This window comes from Pagrus pagrus, assembly GCF_965226575.1.
Source record: "Pagrus pagrus genome assembly, chromosome: 18".
Taxonomy (NCBI): Eukaryota; Metazoa; Chordata; class Actinopteri; order Spariformes; family Sparidae; genus Pagrus; species Pagrus pagrus.
Window position 1 is genome coordinate 15601646 of NC_140202.1, and position 21059 is coordinate 15622704.

The following is a 21059-nucleotide window of genomic DNA, read 5'->3' on the forward strand; positions in this document are numbered from 1 at the left end:
GTACAGGGTTTTAATGTCACCTAACCTTTGTCTAATTTCTGGTGAATTTCTGTGTTAGATAACCTCCACATTTAACTTTGATGTATTCCTCCTCAAGGCCCGCTGCTGCAGTCACAATCCAATTATTATTCAGAACACATTTCTTTAGAGAACACAAAGGAACCGTGCTCACTAAGAGAAACGACCTCCACCAATTGGCTGGATGTGCACTAATTCATACAGAAAACCATGTCAAATGGGAAATTGCTCATGAATCTTTAGCCAGGAGGAGCACGGGCACGGTTTCAATGTGAGTTTCAGGGTTTGGTGCAACACAGAAGCAATCACTGGAGACATTGTGTTGAAACAAGAGATTTATTTCTGTTGCTTGAGAAGGGTCCCTCACACACGTACACATACACACACACACACCCTTTTCTTTACATTTTTTGAATACAACAAAGACAATACAGACATTAACACAAACGGGGACAAATTTCAAGTCGTCTCAAAGTTGTTTGCACTGTAAAGTTGCGCGTCATCACAGAAGATTCCTTCCGAGATAACATTAAAGTGTAAAAAAAATGACCTGTTTATTGTAAAAAGTAAATCGTAACAAACAATGTTTAACACCATGTGTGCCTATTTGTCAGTTCTTTGCAAAGAATACAACAGAAACTGCAGCTTTATCTCCGTTTCCATTTCAAAAGGGGAGATAAGTGACTCTTCTAGCTTGACAATCAGCAAGTGAAACAGGCTGGATGAGTCTGAAGGGCGACTGCAGGTTTTTGTTGTACCTGTTTAAGCAGAAGGAAATGAAAAACCTCCACTTCAGGGGCAGAGGCATACGTGGACAAGTGCTACAGTTCGATACGATGCATGATTTGATGCGTTTACAGACTCTCGTTGTAAAAATAAGCATAAAAATAGAGCTCACCCTGTAGTTCCAGATATCATTGATATATTGCTTCAGCAAGAGACAACAGTACTTTATAAAGTAACGTCACAGCAGTAGTCAAGTTCTTTAACTCGTTTTGTAAATTAAAAAATAAAGATTTAACCACCATCATTCACTGTTGAAGGAGGTTTCAGCACACTTCGTGTTAAAACAGCTCAAGCTCAGCCTGAATTCCCTGATTACACATGTATGTTACACATACTTGGTGATAAAAGCACCTGATTAAAATATTCAGGATGATAATGTTTCCTCATACATGTACTTCTGTACAACAATCATAACATATACGTACTAAAACATATACGTACACATAGTGTTTTTTAGCACTGTGCAATTCAAATCAGTGGCTACACAACATTGTGTTTTCAGTGGGTTTGGAGGGAAAGACTGTCAGCAGCGATGGCTTTAAATATCACACAAATGTAAGTATTCAAAGTGAGAGTGACTGTGAGATTCAGTAGGACAGTGGACGCTGTGTAGAGGACGATTTAAGGATGAAGTGGACGCAAACTGAGGACGGTTCCTGTTTGTCGGCTCACATTCCTGATGGAGGGACGGTGAACATGATCTGCAGGACGGAGACGAACAGAGACAGGATTAGTATGGAGCACTGGTGAGGTGAGAGATGTTTCGGTGCTCTTGACTAGAAGTGTGCACACACAAGCACAAACACCCACACACACGTGCTGGTCAGCCTTGTGTAAAGCAGGCTGCACAGGTTTAGCATTTGAACCAAAGGTAAAAAGGTCTGAGGCAGGTCTAGCTCATACGTTGACAGCTTCCTCTTGAAACTAGGGCTGCTAATAACAATCACTTTATTTATCAATCAAACAATGTTTTTTTTTAAATTAATTATGAAACCAGAGACAAATTGGGAAATCCTCACATTTGAAAAGCTGGAACCAGTGAAGCACATGTTGCTTAGATACTTTGATTTTATCAAACTGCTCAGACAAACGATTTATCTTATTAAGTCCACTAAAAACAACTTTAGCAACCATATTTTGTCTTTTTTTTCCCTTTTAGAAATGTACTTTAAAATAACAACCAGATTACCAGATTTTGTCTTACATTCCATCTTTTGAAATCTCTTTTAATTAATTTTGCTGTATTCTCCAGCAGAGACCTTTGTGTGTGGCGTCTGGTGTTGTCATGCTGTCGCGCAGCTTTTCCTCCAGGTGTTGGGTGAATTGGCAGCCTAAAGTCTAAATTGCCTGTAGGTGTGAATGTGTTGTGTATATATACGGTATGTTTGTTTTAGTTCCATCATAGACTGTGACACTATCAAGGAGAGTAACTTGCTGTTTGCTCAGCGCATGCACTTCCAAAAACGTTGAGAAGGACAATAATGGACAAATCGATAGATAATAGGCACAAGATGACATACACAAAGATAAAGAGGAGCCAAAGCAGCCATGAGAGGGAGGATCTCAGAGACAGATCGCAAGCATGTCCCAGCCATCCCAGAGGGGAAAACTCATCGCTTTCCTTTGATTTTGTGTTGCGTGAGGTGGCTAATACACTTTAATAAATTTGTGTTTGTTTGTAAAAGTGTTATTTTTGCATGTGGTGTGTTCAGGAGGTATTCCAAATGTAGAAACAAATTGTTTTGTAGTGATATTGCTTTGTTGTAATTTGTTTAACTCACCATGTTACAAAGAACAACAGTTACGAGTTAGATTACAGATTACTTTTTTGTTGTAACGAGAAACCTTGTGTTAGTTTTGCAATTCTAATCTCTAATTTGGTTTTCAAATAAATAATCCATTTCCCTGTTCCTTTTGTGTCCACAGAGTACAAAAAAAGGAAATCCCAGAAGCCTTTGCACCATTTTTATGTTTCGAACAGAAACTGTTTTGGGAAAAATAAAAAGAAGTTGAATTAAAAAATAAAAAAAAGAATACATGCTTATATTGCTGGGCTATGTGCGCCCCTGTTTACAATAAATTTTATGTTTTGTAATCAGACATAAAAGATTAATGAAGAGCTGTGAAATGGATAGAGTCTGTCATCCTGCAGAGTTACAGGGGGGTAATAAACAAAAGTACTCTCATGAGTCACTTTTCATAGTAAGTAACCCTGTCGCATAATGAATTACTTTTAAATAGCAGTAACCTTGCAATGTACAAGTTGCTTTCTAAAGTACCGCTACCCAACAATGGTTATCAGTGTCTTTGCTCGCTTGATTGTAACTTCGTACAAAATCTCTGTGGTGTAATTTGCTATCCAAAAGTTAGCTAAATTATTTCTTTCTACATTTTTCCAATTTCTGGAGCTTATTACTACGAAGTTGGCTGTGAGAGACCTACTATGAATGTGTGGTTAACAGAATAAACGGCTGGTTGAAGCCAAAAAAATGAGAATTGTGCCCGATTCATCACACATCACAAGAGAGAGCGAGTACACAACAGCTAAAAATGAAATTTGTACATTTTTACAGACATTTTGGTCGTGTTTCAGCGCTTAGTCGCATATTGCGGTGCCAAGTGTTTTCCCCTCTGGTGGCCGTGGTTTTCAGAGTGTGACACGTTGCGCTCTGTCTCTATGGCCAATATGGGACAAGCACAGAAATTGGGAGACACACATTCACCAAATCTCATTTACCTCATCATCATCATCATCATATTCATCATACTCATTAAAGTCACCAAATACTGTCTGAAATTAAACAAGACAAACATTTAATTGAGAGGCAATTATAGACAGAGAATTAAACAAAAGCATATTGAATTCATCTGTTTGACATGAAAGAATTAGAGACATGCAGCAGCTAGGAGAGAACAGAATCACCTTGGATTTATTGCTCACGAGTTGGACCAAATATGCCACCACATCTTTTTTGCCAACAGCCTTGGCCTGTGGAGAATGACAACGGAGAATCAACAGGAAGTGGTTTTACTTTATGCATCACAAGTGTTATTTAAGGGGAACCCGTGTCTCTAGAACGCACCACTTGGACGGCCGTCTGTCCGTCATAGCCTGGTTTATTCATATCTGCTCCGGCTATGCTCCAGATTTCCAGGCCTTCCAGGTCTCCGCTGGCTGCCAGGCTGACACACAGGATTTGACAGTTATTATTACTGCAAACAGCTCCATTTACCAAAATCAGTATAGAGTGCTGCTGGGATGATATACTGTTTTAGGACTACCAGGAAGTTAGCAATGCACTGGTTCACTCGACAATATAAAGTGAATGGGAGTATTTTTAAATTGGATTTTGGATTATTGCAGAAAACAAGCTGACGTATTTTATGTCACAGAATAAAACATGAAAATCTCTTATTTCAGGCATCTAACCAAAAGACCAATTGACTTAAAAATGAGGGAGGCAAATTGCAAATATGCGACCGCATTGCCTGGTTTTAGGACTCATTCCTGCAGCACTATTATTGATACATTAAATAGACAATGGGAGAAGGTTGTTTTGAGTTGGGCTTCATGACTCAGATGTTTTTTGACTTACCATAATAGCAACCTGTCATTCTTATTGTACCTCAAGGCAGGTGTGTTTCTGAAACTGCAAATCGGAACTGTCTTGACAAAACCTGTTGAGTGTCTCGGGTAGATAACTAACAGGGGCCACAGAGTGTGTCGTATGCCTGCCGACACCAGTGATGCAAAACAGATCCGAAGCTATGCTGTCAGGGGGCATTCCTACAGTTTGCGTAACAGTGGGGCAACTGGTTGTACCGGTGTCAGCTATGTAGGATGGGTCACTGTGGATGGCTGTGAATTAGCGACTTGTGCGATTGTTTGAAGACATGCTTTTTGAGTGTCTCACCTGCACAGCTCTGTTCCTGCTTCCTCCAGCTTGTTTCTGGAGAAGTGGGCCCCAGTCTTTCTCAGCAGCTGCACAACATCCTTGTGCCTGAGTTAGTTAGGGGACATGCAATGAAGTGATATATTTATTACTGTTTTTATCAGCTGATACTGTAATCATCAAAGGATCATTTGGATATAATATCATTTTAACATGTTAATTTAATGCCTAGGGTTCTAGACTTTCAAATGTGGTCTTTCACTGACAGAGTCAGCGTGGCAGCGACTGGAGTTTGGCATGTGAGAACACGCTCCTTGTGCCCGCAAAGAGCCACCCACGCAGGAGTCACCTGCAGTGACACTGGCGGTGACAGGAAGCTAACAACAAAACAAAAAGCTCTGAAATTGCTCTACACTGAGTTTATAAAAAAAGAACTAGGCTTGCTCTGCAATAAGGATTCAATTTGAGGTTTAATTGTTTAAAGGAATGTGGAGCTACAGCCAAGAAACTATTGAGAAGGACTTAGAAGACTTCCTGTCAAGCGTTAAGAAGCCAGTATCTCTCATCTGTGAAACTGGGAGCAGGTTGGTAGGACTGGTTTAGAGGACACTCCCCATATTTGCCGTTTAACCCTTCTCTCTAGGTTTCTGCCACTCCTTATAAGGGCATCCAACTGTAGTAACTAAGAAATGACACATCACAGCAACCCCAGATGTATGACTCAGCATCAGTTCATTAAATGCATTTAGGAAGACATAAGACATACAACTAAATCTTTTGGTAATGTTATATTGCACCAATAAAGAGGTTAAAAAATACATTTAGGAAGAGCAGAGCAAGCATAGCTGTGTGGCATAGGAAGTGAAGGAGCGCTGTGAAGGAAGGAACAGGTGTAAGCGCTCCAATACGTCCCTCTACCACAAAAGGAAACAGGTCCATACTTGCAGTGCCAACCGTTAAAATAGGACAACAGCTATTTGGCACGGCTTCCACACATACAACGTTTTCACCCTGAGGCTCAACATAAAAACTGAAAACATTAAGCACGACTTCTCCCTCATAGACATTTAGAGCAATGTCAACGAATGACGAAAAAAAAAACAAAAAACAAAAAACAGCTCTGAAAATAAACACCGTCTGAACTGTCAGATGACAATTAGCCTAATTAGTTTATAATTATTGCCCGGCCTCTAAACTCCATTACGAGTTGCTCCCCTGGTTTCAACCCCCCTCTGACAACCGCTGCACCCTGGCTGTCATTTAAGCAGAGCCAGATTCCCTACCTTGCAGCAGCTCATTTAATGAAGTCGCCTCTATAGCTGCTATTAACAACACATTTTTCCAGCAAACACTTAATGGTTGCTAATGGCCAAAAGGGGGAAATGGCCTTATTACTTTAACAGGCATAGGAAAACAAACACATCAGTCCCTTATTGTTTGAGTCTTACCTGAAGCGTACAGCGTTGCACAGGGGTGTGTCCCCATAACGATCTTTAGCATAGACTGACGCTCCGTTAATCAGTAAGTACTGCACCATATTCAGGTGGCCCTCACAGGCGGCGATATGCAGGGGTGTACGTCCGTCGTAGTCACCCAGGCACATGTTACTCCCCTGTGATAAAAGATATTTTCTTACAGTCAACACATCTGGAATAAAATGAAAAGACAAAAGGCCAACAATGAATTGATCCTTCTATATAATCTGATATAGCTTTTCCTCTGTGCCATAGATTTCCGTTGTCATCCAAAAAACCCATCAATGAGCCACACGGCTGCACTGGGTGACATGGGGCTTCAATACAATGACGCTACAGTGCCGGGCTGTTTCAGGAAATGACTATGCCTTTTAAATTAATCTTTATGTTTTCGACCTGTCTTTAACAGAAACCATTGGGAATGGAGTGCCACAGAAAGCATAGGGAAGTTGAGGGGCAGATTAACACATTGTTGGGATCTGTTTTTTTATGGGATGTTCTGATAGTAACAGTAATATATAATATCACTAGCCCTATTTGTAATGAAGAGTGCAATTTCTTGTCTTTATTACTGTTAAGCAGCAATTGTTGAACAGAGGCAACAACCAAATAAATGAGGAGTAGGGGGATAAATGAAAATTAAACTGAAATCAAAGATCCATCGCAAAGAGAGAAAATGTATTAAACAACCACTAAGCTTCATTTAATTGTATCCAATTGTATATCAAGTGCTTGTATCCAAGTGTCAGGATGTACAGATAGTACTATAGATTTGACCTTAGAGACTGTAGGGTGATCCAAGCAGCGACTGCTCACAAGTCAAGACACATAAAACATGTACATGTGACCGCCCAGCTCGCTCTAGGCCTGCCTTACCAGTCTCGCCTCATGTTTTTTTTGGCAGTGCGAGTGACCCTGAGCATTTTTTCCTTGGCAAACCACCAGTGGGAAAGGTTAATCTGCGTGCATTGACCGCACAAAACAAACAGATAAGATGGTTCAAATGCTGTTTGGCTGGCATAAAAGTTTATCTGAGTTGCATTTCGCAAGCCTCAGAAGGCTGATGCATCTGACATCTCACAGGGTTTGGGTATAAAAGGGTTATTACATTATCAACAAACAATTTTACATACAGTACGTGTGGTAGAGACCATAGTGTTGTTTACCATTTCCTTTAGGGCTTCTAAGGCCTCCACGTCTCCGATCTTGGCAGCAGCACACGCCAGTGGGGGGGTCAGGGCATCACGGATGGCTTCCAGCTCCTGCACACACCGCAGGTTTTTAAAAAACTGCTACTTGTCTGAATGTATAATGACTGAAACCCTTTTTTTTATTGTTGAACTTGAAGTGCCACTAACCTCCTTGCAGCTGATGCTCAGAGACTTGGCGATGACCTGGATGAAACGGCTGTCGCTCAGATTCAGCTTGGCTCCTGCTAAGTCGGCGCTCATCTCACCTCGCAGGTTCTGACTCATCATCTGGACACACAAACACAAACACACACCTGTGTTTCACTTTTATTCCTTATGATAGTATTATTAACATCTATGTGGAGTTCCTGTTACTGGATATCATTTTTTAATGTGGACACCAACCTTTTTCTTGGCAGCTAGATCAAGGTCTCTCTTGGCCAGTACGTAGGACAGCTTTGACAGAGCCGCCTCTGGCGTCATGTCTCCACCTGCTATCAGCCCGGCATCCATCAACACCTGGGAAGTCAAAGGAATATGTGATTTGAATGATTCTTCAAAAATGTCACAAATTATAGTAAAAGTGTATCAGTATTGACTTGTAGGTGACGTGGCACACCTTGCCAGTGTTGTAAGACGCTGACACAGTCCCCCTCAGACACTGGGTGCAGTTTATTATGATTACACCAGAATCAGTGGCCTTCTTCAGCTCTTCCAATAGGTCAGGACGGTTATCGGGGGCATTACCACTACCATAGGTCTCCAGGACCACACCTTCCATGGGCGGCTGCAGGAAAGCCCTCACCTGGGCACAGATAAAACGAAGATTCACACTGAAAACTCGCAAAATCATGGCCAACTAAACTGGCTGCTGAACTGTGCAGAATCAAATTGAGGAATTAGTATTCCATGTTATTTTTCCTGCGGCATCTCTCCCTCCAATGCACGAGTCCATCCACTCTCCTAAAAGCCCATCTGGTGCCATCTATGCAACCAGCATCCCAGTCACTGGTTGGCTGGCACCAGGAGGCCCTATACCACATCATTAGCCATGGCATATGACTAGAATGGCAGATGACTGAAATGGCAGGAAGGAGAGCAATTAATCTGAAGGTGTTAGCACGCATAAAGTCACTTGGCAAGACCAAGGCAGTTACCGTAAAATGTGAGAAGAAGGTGACATTAAAAGTGCCAGGTTCAGTCAGTATTTTTTGATGCGATAAGCACTTTTGACGAGAAATGTTTGACAGCAGATTACCAATGAAGCTCTAGTACAGCGGAGAGCGCACAGGGGCCCTGTGCCTAATCAAAACGCTGCCTCGTAAAGGCACTTAAATGCTGTAAGGAAGTCTTGATAGCCGAGCTGGGCAGTAGGAGCAGATTGAGACAGTAAAGTCAGCTTCCCGGCAGCCTCTGCAGGGGAGGGGGGTGCGGCTAAATGTTACAGTATCTACGCCAATCCTCCCTCTTTTACAGGGTGATTGGTCATGGCCCATAACTCCTTCTCATCTTTCTCTGGGCTGAGCTTTGATGGCAGTTTACATGACCGCGAAGGTAACTGACGACAGGTAATAGCACAATTAAATTAAAGTTAACTATATTTTAATGCAGTTCGACAGAACTACAGATTTGAGCAGTCATTTACCTTTGAAGAACATATTTTTAATTACATTTTAATACATTGAGAGGGCAAACATTTTCAGCATGCTGGTTAAACTTTAAGTATTTCCTGCCTTCATCATTTGACTAAATACAATCTGGTGTTGATTTGAAATTGTGCAATTACTCAAAAATAATGGAATGACATCAGATTGTACTGGTGACACAAAGTGTTTCTTTTTCTTAAGATTCTATAACTAATTATATTCAAAACCACCAACAGTTTGGATGTATCATTCAAGTTTTTAATTATTTGGTCGTGTTACATTAACTAAATACCAAAGACAACAAGTAACCTCTGGACTGTGACAGAGACAGAATAAAACTTCTGTGGTCCGGTTCAGAGGCTGAACAACTCACAGTAGCAGCAGTGATTCCTGGGAAGAGCCTAAGCAGGCCAACATTCCTGTTCAGCTCGGTGCTGACTTGAAACTTTGCTGTGGTGTTTGCCCTCCACACTGTATCCCAGTTGACTAAAAAGGAAAAGATGGAGACACAGATTTAAAGAAGGAATCTTCTGAAGAATAGTCACAAAACCATTGACAGCACTGGTTTACTTGTAATATCCACTTCAGCGATGGCCAGAGGAGCCAAGTTAGGAGAGTTGAATGCATTGAAACTCGCCGTATCCACCTTGGTCACACGATTCCCTCTGTAGAGTTTGTTGTAGAAATACAGGCACACCTGAACAGAGACAAAGATTTGACGCACAATATTTTCTCTTTGTCTTAACATATAAACGGAAACCTGTGTACATAAGTCAAAAGATGTTGATGATTATTAAGATTATTAAATGTCTGTAAATGAAAACATGTTTTTGTAAAAATCCGTCGATGCAGTAAATTCGATTAAATACAATGGACACAACTGTTACTGCACTTCGGTTATACATTGATGGATAACACTTGTCATTGTTCTACCTGTTCTGTAATCATTGTGTAGTATTGCGAAACACTGTCGTTTGCAAGCAATCTCATCAGACAAGTTGCCTTTGTTACCTGCTGACGCCTGTCTTTGCAGAACACGCCACCTTTTCTCCACGCATTACGAATAGATGGGTTTAAAATATTATAGGATTATTTTTATTGGTTCATTTAGAATTTATTTCATTTTTCATGTATCAACGTCACACATAAAATCTTCAAAGTTCACAAAGGAAAGCCACAACTGGCATTCATCTACAGCTTCAATTTTTATTCAGTCCCAGACACTGATTTTCCTTCCTTAAAGCTGCCAAATGTAATTTCTCTTATAATCTTATACCAAAAAGAGAAGAATGTATGTCCCATCTCCATTTCCTCACCTCAGGAATCACAAACTGGCCCGCAATCAGCAGCGCCCCCAGCAGGTTGTCTCTGCCATCATTCCTCATCTCATAGATGGGCACCTGCAGACAGAACATTTCTCATCTTAAGAGGACAGTAAACTACTTTGAAAGCATTTTGGTCATTTTGTTTGTTAGACCCCTGAGGACAGCGGCTCTTACCTGTGAACCGGTGAGAATGATGGGTTTGCCCAAATGTTCACACATGAAGGACAGGGCAGAGGCCGTGTAAGCCATAGTGTCTGTGCCGTGAAGGATGACAAAACCATCAAAGTTTTCATAGTTTTTCTAGAGATAGACAAGAAAAAATGTTGATCAGAATGGCAGAATCAAAACATTTTTTCCCCAACATATAATATCAACATAGATCCAGCAGCAAGTACCTCAATGTCCTTTCCAATTCTACCCCAGTCCTCTGTAGTCATATTGGAGGAGTCCAGCAAAGGGTTGTACTCTAATACAGTGTATATTATCCTCTTATTGTCTTTGCTTAGCCTGGAAGAGAGAGAGGTTTATCTATGAGTTTTTATCATTATATACACAGGTTAATTATCATATCTACAGAAACCAAAGCAGAACAAAGGAAGCCCAAAGTGAATCAGTGGTTTTAGTCTTTATTAGTTCAGACGTTCACTCCAAAACTAATTAAGGACACACGGTTAAACAAGTGATTATCATCTTCACAGATGAGTGTTAGTCTTCATTGTGCTCATTTAACAAAGTTCTGGTTAAGTGTGAGAAGTGAGTTTAAAGAAGGTTAGGGGAATGCTAAAAACCGAGCTGACTTTATGAAGCGAGACAAAGTCTATTTAGCCGGGCCTTCTGTCTCAGCAGCAGGGTGCCAGAACCTGTTTCAGACAAACAGAGAGGTTTGGAAGTGTAAAAGGGAGGGGCATGGCAGGCATACAGTGAGTGTATGTGCCATTTTCCCTTTCCACTGTCAAGTCCTAATGTTCTGTGGCGCTTTATCACTGTGTATTGTAAATACAGGCAAAGCTGAGGGAATTCAGGTGGCTGATTATATTTAACTTGAGGGTTATTTGATGAGACATTCCAGGCTAGAGCAAAACCCTGTGTTTCTTTTTCATTTAAAAACAAGCCTTGCATGTATTTATGTCGCCTTGAAGTGGAGTTTAGCTCATGCGTCCCATGGCCCCACCTGCGACACTCCGTGTAAGGCAGCGTGACTGGCTAAACATCCATGGAAAGATTTTCTTTTTAATCTCCCTTTTAAAGAGACAGAGCAGGACACCCCCCACATTACCATAGGGCAGCCTTATAACGCCGAGATAGGAGCTGAATGGAACAGCAGGGGGACGACCAAGCAAGCCCCAGTCCACCCAACCAGGGGTCCTGCACACACTCTTCTAATTGGCCTTAAGTCCACACACGACCCTCAAACATATGTTGTTGATAATCTTAAAGCCAAAGTGCCACAAGAAAACACTATTCAAATCACCAATTATTCATCTTTCTGGCAGTGTACCCCAAGGTGGAGCAAAGCTACACATTAGCATACCGGTGCTAAGATGCCTCATAGCTTAAGAATAATGAATGTCTTCAAGTGTGAGTGTGTATCTGTATGTGTAAGTGTTGGAGGTGGGGTTGCGAATGGCCTTGTGGCACTGCCTCTCGTCATCACATGAATAAAGCTTTTCAATAAATCAATAAACTAATTCCCTCCTTCAGCACAGGCTGGGCATACTATCAACAGTATGCCCATTAGACTTGCATATGAGTCTACTTCATGTGATTTTAACGCTACGCCAACGCAAGGATGAGCAAATATTAAAATGTAAACCTACACAAAATATCAGTAAATTCAACAAGGAACATGCTCAGATATTAGTATTAAAAATACAGTGGAATATTACGTTAGCAAAGGCTACATTATCGTCTCTGTCATTTTAGGTAGTTCTTATCACGCTGATGTATGTTCAAGTGTTGCATTTTTTTTGTGAAATGAACAACAAAACAAAAAAACGCAAGTACTCGACAAAGTTCAGAGCTGCAAGCCCAACCTCCAATGTTCCTGTGCTTTTGTAAAAGGGTCCTTTTGGGGGGTAAAATAATGTCCCCTGAATTTAATTTATATCCCGTCTCCCTGCATTTACACTGCAGGGAGACGGCCTGCGCCCAGTCCTTGGGGAAGGTTCCTGGGGTGGAAACGTGGGTAATTAAGACCCCACAGAGACTGCTGATCAGCTGGGAGGCCGGTCGCGAGCTCCATTCTTACTGCTCCACAGCACATGCACAAGACAATATGGATCAAACATGCGGTAGAGTAGGTTAGCCTTGCTGTTCCCAGCAGGCCATAAGCAGCTACTCACAAACTAAACCTCCAAGAAACAGCAGGTTATCCCAGCTGGGCTGCAAATTAAAGCAGCTATCTTGTTGATGACAGAGGTGACATTAGCAGGTGCAGAGTAACAGACAAAAGAAAACTCCAGGCAATACACAGCTTCATGCTCCTGTGTCCTCCCTGGTATTTTCTCCTACTGCCAAAGGCCACGTCGGCATGCATTTCCTGTCATGCAAGCACACCCTAACATTCGGTCTCTAGGACAGCAGAGTAATTATAATACTCTCAAGCTCACTGCAAGCACACACAACGCTAGAACTGCAACAGCACCCATGATGTAGATACTCAGAATGATGTGTTAACTTCCTGTTAAAGCAACAAAAGGAATGTGGGGTTATTAAAACAATTACTAGGAGGAGAGGGAGTAGTTTCCATTAAGTTTCTGCCTTTTATAGTATGATATTTTATGAAGACCATAACACAAGCAAGAAGTACTTATGATTATAAAGGTGAAGATTTCATTAGTTTAAACATGTTTTAGCCTATACAACCAACTGTCTTTGCAAAATATCTGAGAAGCGTATGTATTATTTCACATACTGTATAACTGATAGAATTTAGGACAGGGTTAGCTCTCTAGGACAATAACCTTACATTAGATTACATCACTATGAGGACAGGTAGTCCTTTAAGCCGAATATGGGATATGATAGGCTTCCTTAAGGATATTTTATTATTTATTAATAATGGTTTCATTATTAATGCAGTGATTTTTTTTAACCACTTTCTGCATCTGTGATCCCTACTGACCTTAAGAGCTGTTCACATGATAATCTTTGAGGTATTAGACAATTACATTCAACTTAATATCAATTAAACACTTTACAATGGAACAAAATAAATCAAGTTAGCTGTAAATACGTTTAACTGGAATGGTTTTTTAAGCTGACTTGAATCAATTATACGTTTTTTTAAGCATCTATAAGATAAGCACACTGTTCCCATTGAAACTTTGTTTTAAACAAAACCAAAAACCAAAACCGCTATTACACATAGTCTATAACACATAAGACTAGGGCTGCAACTACAAGTTATTTTCATTACCAATCAATAGAAGCTGACAATTAATCTTTTATTTCTTGGTTTAAAAATGTCAGACAATGGTGAGAAATGTCCCTCAGTGTTTCTTTCCTAAAGCCTAAGATGACCTTCTCAGGACAAGTAGTAAATAAACTAGAAAACATTCTCATTTAGGAAGCTGGACTCAGAAGATTTTGACTCTTTACACTCACACTAGACAAGATCATGCGAATGTGAAGAGCAGAACACATCTTATTGTAATTTTTCTTACTAAAGTTAAACCTGTGTGTGGACTGAGCATGGAAGAATTCTGGGAGCACTTACGGCAGGACCAGGGTGTTCTCAGGCCCGTAGTAGTCATACAGGCAGGTCTGCTGGGCATACATCTCATCGTGGATGATGGGCAACTTACGCAGGCTCTGCACAAACGCATTGGCTTTTGGGGCAAGCACTGGAGATTATACAGTAGAAATAGGGGGGAATAAAGTGGTTACTGCATTATTTCATAGATTTCCTTCTGTGGAAAAATTTTTAAACAGCAACAATTGAGGAGAAAAGTATGATCATCTCAACACCACACATCAGTCTCATACTGAACCCTAGTGGTAGATGTAGGAAGCTGCATCTTTGCAGAGTCTGAAAAGGGTGTGATTCTTACACACATTAACTTGAGAAGTTTTAAGCTATTGAACTAAGTACATTTATAAAAAAAATAAATCTTTATGCACAAGTGAAGACCGCTGAATACTGTTGGGGATAAAGAAACTCTAAAAAATGTCCTCACATATAAAAACAGACAGATTGGAGAGAAAAAAATTGTCATGGTCACCCATGACCAAGGCACACAAAGTAAATAAATGCTATGAGGTCCAAAGTGGACTCAGCTCATGTTTCAGTCACCTCAGTCATTTCCATATGCCGTGACAAACAGTGGTCACAATATTTAACTAAGGACTGACGTGGTAAACTGGCAGACCGATATCCCGGATGATCCCAGTGTCTTTAAACACAATAACTGTGAGACACGTCATGATATGTGTGGGCTACATATCCACATCAGCATACTCATCACAGCTACAGTCCAGAGTAAGAGACAAGCCTACAATTATAAGATTTGATTACAAAGCCCTTTCAAAACAATATGGCTTTATGAGGCGAGTAAACACCACAAAGTACATAAGAAGCCTTTTAACAAAGGAAGTGAAATATTGATGGATGGCCCTGGAGAAGTCTGGTTCTGGTTTAAACCCAGTGATGGAATGTAACTGAGTACATTCACTACAATTTTGATGTACTTGTACCATATTTGAGTATTTCCATTTTTATTGCTACTTCATACTTTACTTCACATTTTTGAGGCAAACATTGTACTTTTACTCAACTACATGTATTTGAGAACTTAAGTTATTTTGCGATTTGCATCATAGCCAAAGTAGGTGCATTTTTAAATACTGGCATTAATAGATTTCTGGCAATAAATGTACTTAAGTATCAAATGTACAAGTCAAAGTATATAATACTGTATTAACCATACACTCTGGGTCGACTGAGTATTCTATCCGACATTCAGCATTTATCTGATTATCGTAATCAGTGTATTTTTTGTCTGGTGGTCGATAAAGTAAATCAATTTTAAAGTGTTCTACTTTGGCTTTGATGCAATCTGCAAAGTAACTAGTAACTAAAGTACAATATTTGCCTCCAAAATGTGGGATAGTGAAAGTATAAAGTAGCAGAGAATGAAAATACTCAAGTAATGTACAAGTACCTCTAAATTGTACTTAAGTACATAACTTGAGTATATGCACTTAGTTATATTCTATCACTGTGTATAATTTACTCTTATTTGTACTTTTGATACTTAAGTACATTTATTATCAGATACTTTTAGACTTTTACCAAAGTACTCTTCGGATGGGTGACCTTCCCTTTTAATTTGGTAAATTATGGTAACCATTGGTAATCTTTGAACATGGCATGTGTATTATTCAAGTGTGACTTTTAGTTCAAGTGTGAGTAGTTCATGTACCACTACTTCAACCTGATGGGACATTTCAATGTCATTTAAGTTCATTCCATGTCCACTGCCTCAGGTCAACATCTAGTTTAGTTATTCATTGAAAGAACCTGTGGTGTTGCCTCAGCCGGTGGTGTCCTCTCCCTCAGAGATGAACCTACTGTCATTCATTTAGCTGGCTATGCTGGTTCTGTGCAACACTGACTCATTTTACCAGTGTCACTCCATAGAGCTACAGACCTATATATCCCAGCATGGGCTGTGTGGTTAATCTGTCTGCAGGACTATTTTAGGACGTGCCTACTGTCGTCACACGAGGCTTACTCCATGCCTCATGCCACCGCACAGTAACACGAGAACAACACGACTGCTATCAACACGCCACCTGCTGTCCACGCAAGCTGACAAGAATGAATAAATAACCAACGGTACAATGAGTGCAGTTAGCTACAGCTACCGTTGTCATGAAGTGTCATCCCGATGGTTCCTCCGGTGTTGATGACGAGGACTCGCGCCTCTGCGGCGGCGGGGGAGACCAGCGGCTCGATTAAGTCCAACGAGGTACAGCTCGACAACTTTCTCATGCGGGTCGGGTGCAGCTGAATGCTCCGCGGAGGAACAACATCATTCGCTTCTGCCAGTTCTAACTGTGGATGTGACAAAGCCCGAGCGAGCGGCGTGAGGTTATAATCCGCCATGATGTCTTGAGAGGAGATGGTGATGGGAGCCGCTGCTGCCTCTTTAAAGACCGCTTCTTCTTCTTCGTCTTCTTCTTCGTCTTCCACTTCCACTTCTCCTTCGTCTTCTTCTTCTTCTTCTTCTTCTTCTTCTTCCAACGTGTTCAAAGCACTGTGGTCTTCAAGCACCCTGACACCGGTGTTAAATACAGAAAGGCTGCTTCCATCACAGCCACGTGAAGGAAAAAAACTGTCGGGACACCATCTCTTTAATTAACTATGTTTTGACTCTTCCTCATGTAGGAGGACCCCTGTTGACAGTGTTGCCCTTGAAACGCTGGTGGACAGTATCACAGACATACAGTATCCTATCTGACGTCACTGGTGTGGGCGCGGCCTGAAGTGCAGGATCCTCAGTAAATTCCTCTGCACTGCTGCATGTGATTCACTGTTACAATATCACTGCTAAAATTAATAAATCATGATATATTTGAATAATATGTACCTCATATTACTAAATATACTGTGTATTTGCATGCAACAGCTTTGGAGGCTGTGGGAAAGTTCTTGTTTTACTTTAAAGGGGGCGCTCTGTAGTTGTGGAGAAGAAATTCAAAATCAGAATTTTAATATTTACAATATTGATGAAGTAATAGTACAAACGCAGAAATATTATTTTTTTTCCAATAAGCAAGCTGCTCTCAGAGGAAAATAAGGTCCCCAGAAAACTGTTTGAAGCTAAGAAGTTGGCAGGGTCACTCAAGTAATGTACAAGTACCTCTAAATTGTACTTAAGTATAGTACTTGAGTATATGCACTTAGTTACATTCTATCACTGTGTATAATTTCCGATTATTTGTACTTTTAATACTTAACCCTCCTGTTGTCTTCGGGTCAATTTGACCCGTTTTCAAAAGTTAATATGTCAGAACTTTGGTTTTCTTCCATATAATTGCCTTAAAATGACATGGATGGTTCCATACTATGCTCTTTGCAAGTAAAATTAATTATGACTATTTTTTTTTAATTATGTGCGTTTTATTAAAATGTATGGCATTTGTGGTCTTCCCGGGTCAATTTGACCCGGCCACATTTAGTGGTGCAACTTCAAAGCTACAGATGTGTAAACCTAATTTCATCACAACTTCTGATCTACCTACAGAGAGAGGAGGACAACAGGTGTGACTATTTGCTGCCATTAAAACAATTTAAATGGTTTCAAAACAATATCCTGACTACACTTTGACATATACTAGTCTGTGCATCAACATATGTGCCTCTGATCCTAACTATAGTCAAAATAATTCGTAATTTCTGCTTTTTTTTACTCAAAAAGTAGATATAATTTCATGGAAATTAGGTATATTATACCATACATTACAAACATGTATGTAAAATTTGTGGTAATGTGTTGGAAACAAGTTGACTAAAAGGTGTAACACAGAATTGTGTTATCATTTTATACTTCATGCGTTATAAAACAGTCAAACAAGACCGGGTCAATTTGACCCAGGAGGAAACAGGTGTGACTATTTGCTGCCATTAAAAACAATGAAATGTTTTCAAAACAATATCCTGACTAAACTTTGACATATACCAGTCTGTGATATTCCATCTACTTGTGTGCCTGTGATCATGACCATAGTGAAAATGATTCAGAATTTCTCCTTTTTTTTTACTCAAAAATTAGATGTGAAGTTAGATGAAGATGTAAAATAAATGTTAGATATGTAAGATATATGTTCACTAAAAAGTTGAAACAAAAAAATTTGGTGATCATTTTATACCTCATGCTTTATAAGCAGTCAAAACAGACTGGGACAATTTGACCCAAGAGGACAAAAGGTCCGTAGTAAATGGGAACAAAATACGAGGGTTAATTACATTTATTATCAGATACTTTGAGACCTTTTTCTTCAGATGAGTGACCTTCCCTTTTACTTTGGTAAATTGGTAACCATTGGTAGTCTTTTAACATGGCATGTTTATTATTCAAGTGTGACTTTTGGGTACTTCATTCACATATTCACTGCTTTAACCTGAAGCTGGTGGGACATTTGATTATTATTTAACTTCACTCCATGTTCCATGTCCACTGCCTCATGTCAACATCTAGTTTAGTTATTCACTGAAACAACCTGTGGTGCTTTGTTTATTCAGTCATGAAAATGAAGGCAGTTTGTCTATTTAGTTTGTTTAGACATAATAAATCAGTCAATGAAGATCTTTCTCTTCTGATTAAAATGTCTTCCGCAAAACTGCATACTGCACCTTTAAAACTAAAATTCATCAAATCCAAGTGCATGTGAAATAAGTGATAATTCATAAATTATGCAACATTTCAACAGACAAATCAAATAAGCTCCACAACAACTAGTGCACGATGTCTGTAAAAAAGGCTGGTCCTCATAATGTATATTTGTATGGTGGTTTTTGCCGTTGTTGTTTTTTTGTTGACATGTGGAAGCTAATTTTTATTTAGCTTAACTCTTAATGCTTACACCTGTGTCCTTACTGTGACTTTGAAGTCACACAAAAGTATGCAAATCAAGTCTTTAAATGCAACAGAAGCTCCACAATAATCTCTAATATGCTCAAAGTGAACAGAACTGTTTAAATAATCATTCAAATCTCATGACCACAACAAATACATCACAGGCTTTTTTGTTGTTCCTGATGTCTTGTAGTGTTGGTATTGATATAGGTATAAATCTCGAGACTTCTTATCCTATTAAAGGCATATTTGAACCACTGTCCCTTTGAGCATTTTTGGCCATATATGTTACAATGCAAACTGTCAGCATTTCATATTGGTTAAAAAATGTCAGCTACTGAATCAGTTCTACCTCCTTCTAGTTGAACTGATTTGAAGTAGTTAAAGATACAAGTTTAGTTGATTTCATAACAGTGATTATGGGATTTAACAAATGAGTCTGGTATGAATTGAAAATGAGGTCAAATCTGAAGGTTGTTAACTCTGTATTCGACAATAACAAACAGAAGTAAACAGAAGTTTCTCACTTTGATTTGACTCTAAAGAAAATAAAATAAACTACCGTGGTTTGTCTTTTAATCATTGTAATTTATAGTTCTACGTTCTAGCAACTTGTAATCCTCGGTTATTCCAAAGAATATAAATGGGAAATGTTACAATGGCCTGTTTGTATATAAGGAACACTGAGAACATTCTGTCAAGCAGCAAACCTGCTCATCCAGTTCGAGTAACACATTGATTCTCTATTCAAATAACTTGTCTATTTGAATCAAACCAGAAGTCACAAGAAACCTGACAGACTGTATTACCACACTGTGACATTAAGAAATCTTATTTTTTGAGGCTCTTCCACAAAATATAGGATTTTTTTTTATTTTTTTTTGCACATTAAGTTCCAAGGAACATTTGTACAACTATTTTCAACTTCTATCAAACATTAGGAAAAATGTTGGAAAACTAGATAATATCCATCAACATTTTGACAACAAGAAACAAGATAAAAACTAGAGCTCCCAGAGCATGTGCCAAAAACTTTCATATGTATTATTAACTCAACAAATGTGAAAAAAATGTGTCTCAGCATGTTTCACTGGAGGGAAAAATACCAAGCATTGCTAGCGATCAACTGGTTTGATATAAATAGGGCAATGACACAGAAGCACACACGTGGTTTGTGGCAGTTTGGTGTTAATAGCACAACTAGATTATCGTGGGTATTAGCACGTCTCAAGTCAAGTCCACATGGAACACACCTGTCTGTTATGTGGCATCAAATGGCCCTAGTGGTTTGGTTTAATCAACTGAAATCAAAATAAGGTGCTGATAAGAACCACCCAATAAACATTCAGCTCAGACTGTATTAAAATTATTGTTAAATTAATGTTATTTTTTTGCATTTCTGACATCACCCACACACACTACATTTAAACATGTGGCAATGTGATATGACTTTATAATAAGGGTACAAATCATAAAATTAGTTGATATGCGGCCAAATTTAGCTGGATTCCAGTTACATACAACGTATTTCAACCTGTGTATTTGCACAGCCACTCTTAAAGCAGAACAGTATCTACTTTGTTCATTTTTTTAATCAAATTAGTCATCGCAGACATGCAAACGTTTGCAAAAATATACATAAAGACAGCTAAATGTAACTGAAATCTGAATAATAATCACATAAATTCATAGAGACTTGATCATTTCTTAAAGATCATCAGGAAGTATACATTAGTTAAGTATATGATTTATACCCTTATTATAGCCTTGATTAGTTTGATGGGGAGACCTTTTCCACTTTTAACTCCTCTACTTTTCATAGGAAAATATTGTAGGCTACACACTCCACTTTTCCTAAAATGAAAGTCATTATTAAACCCACCAGCTTGATGCAGTCAGAACTGATTAACCCTAAACAAGTTCATAAAATGCTGCTACACATTATCAAACTTTTGACAGTGAAAGTATTGGGCCCTTGATGTTGATGATCATGTTTATCAGTGTTTGCAGATGGATGAAAAAAAAAAAAGTACATGCCAGATCTTGCCTTCATACTTGCATGCTGGCACCTACTAACAAACAAAGCAAAACACCTGAATGACACCCATACCACTAACAGAGATCGATAAGGCACGCAAAAGGAA

General features: G+C 39.4%; 1 protein-coding gene across 3 annotated transcripts; it reads right to left on the bottom strand.

Moving 5' to 3' along the window:
- Positions 1 to 335: 335 nt before the first annotated feature.
- Positions 336 to 19189, bottom strand: aspg (asparaginase homolog). Of its 3 annotated transcripts, XM_084381408.1 has the most exons (18): positions 16202 to 19189; positions 14052 to 14178; positions 12978 to 13013; positions 10729 to 10840; positions 10508 to 10633; positions 10325 to 10408; positions 9579 to 9705; positions 9382 to 9494; positions 7982 to 8167; positions 7768 to 7881; positions 7531 to 7650; positions 7339 to 7434; positions 6146 to 6309; positions 4719 to 4805; positions 3888 to 3987; positions 3728 to 3793; positions 3542 to 3595; positions 336 to 1505 (listed from the first exon to the last, which is right to left on the bottom strand). In XM_084381408.1, exons 1-18 carry the CDS (start codon positions 16440 to 16442, stop codon positions 1473 to 1475), a joined length of 1986 nt encoding a protein of 661 aa, XP_084237534.1. In that variant the 5' UTR covers positions 16443 to 19189; the 3' UTR covers positions 336 to 1472. The 3 variants fall into 3 exon arrangements, with proteins under 3 accessions (XP_084237534.1, XP_084237535.1, XP_084237536.1); XM_084381409.1 differs by lacking the exon at positions 12978 to 13013; XM_084381410.1 differs by lacking the exon at positions 3542 to 3595.
- Positions 19190 to 21059: the final 1870 nt, after the last annotated feature.